General features: G+C 56.5%; 1 protein-coding gene across 2 annotated transcripts in view; it reads left to right on the top strand.

The window, feature by feature from the left end:
* The first annotated feature begins 5260 nt into the window (after nucleotides 1–5260).
* CACNA1E (calcium voltage-gated channel subunit alpha1 E) overlaps nucleotides 5261–6014 on the top strand; it is a 94376-nt gene continuing 93622 nt past the window's right edge. For both annotated transcript variants that reach the window (XM_088524851.1, XM_088524852.1), the window contains exon 1: nucleotides 5261–5691. In XM_088524851.1, the coding sequence (XP_088380977.1) occupies nucleotides 5261–5691 (431 nt within the window). The remainder of the gene's footprint in view (nucleotides 5692–6014) is intronic.

The following is a 6014-nucleotide window of genomic DNA, read 5'->3' as shown; positions in this document are numbered from 1 at the left end:
GCCGCGAGGATGAATCACGGGCCGGCGGAGCCCATCTGTTGCTGTTTGGGGCCCCGTGCGGAGTCTTCCTTTGGCTCCGAGGCTTTGCGCTGGTTGCCTCGCTGCGGGAGCTTTCTGCTGCCCTCCCTGGGGCTCCATCTGCAGCTCGGGGTAAGCGCCGCTTGGCAGAGGCGCGTGCTCTTTGCTCGCCCCAAACCCAAGCAGCCTCTGATGCCAGGGAGAGACAGCGGGGAGTAGGTCAGGATGGAGAGGCAGAGCCGCGCTGCGGGCTTGGGTGCAAAATCCTTCAGGAAGGATGGGGAGCGGGGCTGAGCTGTCCAAGCACGCATGTCCACAGCGCTGACCAAGAAACCCTTTGTGGTGCAGTGTCCTGAGGTGCTGGGAGAGCTCCTGGAGGAGAGGCCCTGTTTCTGAGGCTTTTAGTCCCTGTTCTCTCCCTCCTGCATCAGGAGACAAGTGGGTGGACGCTGATAGCAGTGGTGTTGTGAAAGCAGAGTCGCTTCTTGTGTTTGCTCTGAGACCTTGTGAGTGACACCAGAGGCCCCTTATCAGCAGCTGTGGAAATCACCCTTGAAAGCCTTGGAGGAAGGATGCTGGGCTGCGAGGAGCCTTGAGCAAGCAGTCTGCCATGTTTTGGGCTTTTTTTCATACAGCAAAACTTGAGTCTATCCCAAGCCTCAGGCCTCATCTTCTCCAGCAGCTTGGGAAGATGTGGCCCTCTGGTGACTTGCCTGTGGCTCCTGGGAGGTGCTGGAGGTCAGTGTTGTGGGAGCATAACCCTGGGGCCACCTGGATGTCACGGTCCCACTCCGCTGGCTGCAGCAGACTAGTGGTGTCAAATGGGGAACATCAGCCCTTGCCTGGCCTGTGTGGCATGAAGCATTTGCCGCTTTAGCTCTTGGGGGCTGGTGAAGATTATTCACAGAATGGTCGCAAGGAGCTCGCTGAGCACTTAGTGCTCCGCATAGTTCGTAGTTACTTGGCTAAAGACTTGGTTGCTGCCATCGTAACACAAACATACACAGAGAAACACCCTAAAAGGAGCTTCCTCTTACTAGGTCAGCAGTACTGCTAGGAGCATAATTATTTTTGTACCTTTTTGTTATTTAACTGGACACTGAAATTCAAGCATGCTTCGAAAGCTGACCGTCTCCCATCTGCAGAGGTTGTGCTCTCTGCAGGGGCGAGACTCTGCACCTTGGCATGCGGTTTGGGTTGATACCTCAAGTAAGTGAGCAAAATCATGTGGCAGGGCATGGTTGCCTGGCAAGGATATCGTCTTCTGTCACTTGTTCCCCGCCACCGAGGTGTGGAGAGCTTTCCAGAGTGCTCTTTTGCCCTCCAGAAGCCACCCGGTGTGCCCATCTCCAGGGAATTCCTTCTGGTGAGCCTTGGCACACCCTTGTTATGGAAAGGCAGAGCTTTTGTTGAGCAAAATTTATTTAGTCTCTTAGCCACTTCTTCCCAGTGTCTTTGCTCTGACAAGGGACTTCCTCCAGTCAATCTTTCAACTGTAAATAACCAATGTTTGGTCTTGGCGAGTGTGTTTTCAAACAGGAGCTAACTCTAATTGCATCTGATTTCAGCCCACATCGATGCCCAGGCTGTACCTGGCAGGGATGGGGGAATATTAGATGCTTGCTCTGTTGCCCCTCTTACACTGTGGCAATCCCAGCATGGGCACCTTGGTGAGCAGCTGAGCACGATCTGCAGCCGCCTCTGAGGTCTCCATTAGACAGGGCTCTCCAAGGCTGTTGTGAGCTCCGGGCATTGTCACAGCTGGGGGCTCTGTGTTCTCAAATACCCCTTGGGTTGTGTCCTCGAGCGTGGTGCAGCAGGGCCAGGCCCGGCCGCGAGCATTGCACCCCACCTGGCAAGTTGAGCACAAGTTCTTGAGTACAGGGCCTTTTGCAGTTGGGTTTTATTGCTCCCAGAACCCTGTGGCTGTGATTTTTATCTATGCGCCTGCCCTGTTTTGGGGACAAGCAGTACAATTCCTGGCTCCTGTCACTTTTGCAGCAAAACCTGCGAGTTAGGAGGTTGTGTGTCCAGGTTCTGCTATCAGTGTGGGGGGGATACACACCAAAATGGAATAAAATTGCCTGTTGGCCACTACATGGCTTCGTCATGGTGGGAAAAGGGGCTTCTGCTTCCTCTGCACATGAAGTGCATTGAGAGTTTGGGTTGCGTGGCTTGGTGTGCTGTCAATCTGCACAGATGCCTCATGTCTGGAGGACAAGAGCATCTAGGCAGCTTGTCCTTGAGGAAATCAGTGATTTTTTTTTTTTTCTCTCCCACCACAGATCTCGCAGTGAGCTGATTACAGGGTAGCTTGACACATGGTTCCCCCAAGCAGTGCTAATAATTTCACTACCCACGCAGTTTTCTGTTGCATTTTTATTATTAACTGGCATTATTTTTTTTTTTCCTGAGCCTGTCTTGATGGGTTAGCCCTGTCCCTCAGTGACGACAAGGCAGCCATCTCGGCTGTGTTAGATACCAGCTGCCTCTAACCCCTGACAAAAGCCTGTCCCTACCCCTCTCTCTGGTTTCTAGGTGACCGTGTCTGATTTTAACCAAACCAGCAAACCCCTCTGAGGAACGGTGTTGTATGAACTGCAAAAGCATCTCCTGCCTGTTGACAGGGAGTTGTGCAACAAGATCGGGTTAACCCTGCGCCAGTGCCGGTTTGCAGTGGGCGGGATGCAGAAGCCTATGGTGCAATCCCAGATCCCGCTGTGGCTGCTGTGCCAGCTGTTTCTATATGTGGCAGGGAAGAAAAATTTCCTTCCTCCTCTCCTTTGGCTGGTTTCTAGTGGATATAAAGCTGTAGATTTCCACCAACAGACCATAAAATAGCTCTGCGTTTTCAAAATTGGCCACATGTTGGCTGGACACAGGTTTGATTTTTGTGGGAGGAAGGGCTCGTGTTTAAGGAAAAGAAGCAGAGTTAGTGGGGGGGGAAAACATTTGTCCATGTAACTCGGTTTTATGTAAAAATGGCGTGGGCCTGTGCTCAGTGCGAGGGGGGAAGGCAGGGCTTAGAAGCAGGCTCCCCTCCTGCGGATGCCCTCGTGTCGGCCGCCTGGGCACGTGGTATCCTGCGTGCACCCTCGTTAGCGCGGGGCCTCGTCAGCTTCCCTTAACAACATGTTCTGGCATCCTCCTGTCTCTGCTTGTCACTCCTTTGAAGGGAATATGGCTTGTTCTCCTGGCAGCGTGAGCCCTGCTTGCCATGCGAAGGCAGAGCTAATTATTTCTATTTAATTCCTCAAACTTCCCCAAGACTCAATTTGATGGTTTCTACTCGATCCTTTTGCTCAGGAGCCTGGGAGTATCCACCGTGCAGCTCTGCAATGTGCTGCTTGAGCCCGATGGGAGGTGCAGAGACATTGGACTGGCCATAAGGACATCTCCTCCTTTGGTCTTGGTGAATTGTGCTCTGGAAGGCCTGCAGACCTGCTAGGATGAACCAGAGCAGCTGTACAAGATCCCAAACATGAGCAGGGGGAGGGAGCAAATGGGCAAAGCAATACTAAAAGAAAAGCTAAAGCTGGAAAGTTTAAAAACTGCAGGAGTACCTAGAACTGAACTGAAAAAGTCTTTAGAAAAATGATGCAGCAAAGATAATGCAGTGCAGGCCCTCTGTTTGTAGCTCATACTGGGAGCAACCAAGCTCTACTTCTTGATGTACAGCTGGTTTGGTGAGGCTCTGCTCCTTTGCGTCAGGCAGCTTGTATTCTGGGAGGCTGCCTGGTAAGTTTAGATACTTCATATTTGTGGCACAGCATCCCTGGGGAGCCCAGCCCTGTTGGGATGACATGGTGGGGTCCCTTTTGCCGTGACAATGTCCTCCTTCCCTGCAGCGTGGTGTGTGCCGTGTGCTAGCGTGCAGCACTTCCTCGGTTTCATTTCTTCTGCATCCGTTGTAGGAAGCAGAACCCTCTTGTATGTTGGGAGGGGTGCACCTGGGTGATTTGCCCTGCTCTTTTCTCCAGCCTCTCTACTGGGTTCTTGGGTGTCCATCTCTGTCGCCGCTCTCGCGAGCCATGGTGAGAACATGTTGCCTTGTCCTCTTCTTAGCCCCTCTTTTTCCTCTCGAGTCTTGGCAAGCCTGCATGTGATGCCCGGGGTTGGCTCATTCCCTGTAGCCTACAGGAACAAAGCCTCTCCTGTGGCAGCAGTGCCTGAACGTGGAATTTCTCTGCTCTCGCAAGCAGGAACACAGCGTTTCCCTGCGATGAGACTGGGATGCGTCGTCAGACAGCAGCATCTCGCTGAGCTATTTCGATGAGCTGAGGAGCAGCGTCTCTGGCAATCTGCCCGTGCCTCTTTCTCTGTTGTATGGCTCCCAAAACAAAACGGCGCTGATATTTTAGTTGCGCTGGCACCCTGTGTGCTGGCTTTGTGCTGGGGAGAGGATGACTGTCATAAACTGTCTCCGAATTGTCTGCTGCAGCTGAGAGGCGGCTGTCTGCCTCTGCCAGCCTCTCTGATGGTCACGGGGAGGGCTGCAGGATGGTGCGGCTCCTGGCAATGGCCCCCATGTTGTCACCTGGTGCGAGATGGCACGTGGGGACACAGCCAGGTACGAGGGACTGGGAAGCCTGTGAAGGAGAAGCTCCCGCCTTGGTTTGTTCACAGTGGTGTCCAGTGCTGTGTGTGGGGCCTCGGGCACCCCTGTGTGTCGCTGCACAACCCCCAGGCCTTGGTCAGCCCCGTTTGCGGCTGCCATGGGTGCTGGCACCATGCCAGGGCCCCACACCCTCTGCTGGCTCGCGTGGCCGCTCACGCCGCCGCCTCAGGCTGTGAGGGAGCCCACGCAGCCGGGGCCGCTCTCGCTGGCCTTGCTGCAGGGCTGGCAGGGGAAGCCCTGCTGGGGGAGGCTCCTGGCGGCTCCTCCATCTCTCCCTTATCACCCCGCGGCCTGGCTGTGGGTGACCTTCACGTGGTGCTGCCCCGTCCCTGCTCTGTGGCGCCCTGTGCCCACGGCCTCTCTCCCCCACCAGGCTGTGGTGGGGGCAGAGAGCTGTGGATCCAGTGGGTGCCCGGAGTAGGGACCTGGGAGGAAAGCAGTGACATGGGAGGTCCCAGCCTAGGCCGAGAGCTCTAGCATGGCAAACCTGCGAGGAGCAGCACTCGGGGTGGTGCGGGTGGGAGCGAGGGAGAAGGGTAGGGGCGTACGGTGCCGGAGCGAGGCCCTGAGCCCCCATGTCTCTCTTGTGCCCCTGCAGAGTGATGAACCGCGGCAGCGCCAGCGATGCTCGGACTCGGCACGTGCTCCTTCCGCGCTCGCGCGCTCCCCGAGGCCAGCGCCCTGGCGCCGGGCCGGGCGGCTGAGCCGGACGCCATGTCCCAGCGCTATGTCCTGGCCCTGCCCGAGGAGGAGACGTGGCGCAAGCACCGGCTCGGCCTCATGCAGGCCACGCAGTCCTGCAACCTGCTGGAGCCCGAGAGCCTGGCGGACGTGCTGGTGTCGCGCGCTGCCAGCTTTGATGCCCTCTACGAGCCGCGCGGCCGCGACGCTGACGGCGGCAGCGCCTTCGACCTGGGCCTTGGGCAGTACGTCCCCGTGAGCCCGGACGTGATCAAGCGGCGGCGGGGCGGGCTGATCGAGCAGAGGGACATCATCAAGGCGCATGAGGCGCACAAGATGCAGAGCACGCCGCAGGCGCGGAGGAAGGAGTGGGAGTAAGTACCGGAGAGTCCCTGGCCCAGGTGGGCAGCCAGCAGGAGCAGTCCCTGCTCTGGGTTCCTCGCTGTGACCGTGGCTTTGCGGGGTTCTGGGGACGGGGGAACGGGGGCCAGCCCGCTCGGCTCGCGGTGATAGATGCCATGGAGCAGCCAGCAGCAGGAGCGTTAAATCTCTGATGTGCCTGAGCTGGGCTCTAGTTGTTGTTTCAGAAGGTTCTCCTGCCTCCCAAGGGTGGTGAGGTGATTTCACTTTCTTCTTGTTTTCCCCCTCTCCTTCCAAGCCTTTCTTGGTTTTGTCCTCCCTGTTCTCTCGAAGGGTG

This window comes from Tinamus guttatus, unplaced genomic scaffold (assembly GCF_059628265.1).
Source record: "Tinamus guttatus ecotype Peru unplaced genomic scaffold, ASM5962826v1 Tinamus_guttatus_pri_ptg000215l, whole genome shotgun sequence".
In the NCBI taxonomy this organism is placed as follows: domain Eukaryota; kingdom Metazoa; phylum Chordata; class Aves; order Tinamiformes; family Tinamidae; genus Tinamus; species Tinamus guttatus.
The sequence above is the reverse complement of the archived record's forward strand: the minus strand, read 5'-3'. Positions and strand labels throughout refer to the sequence as shown.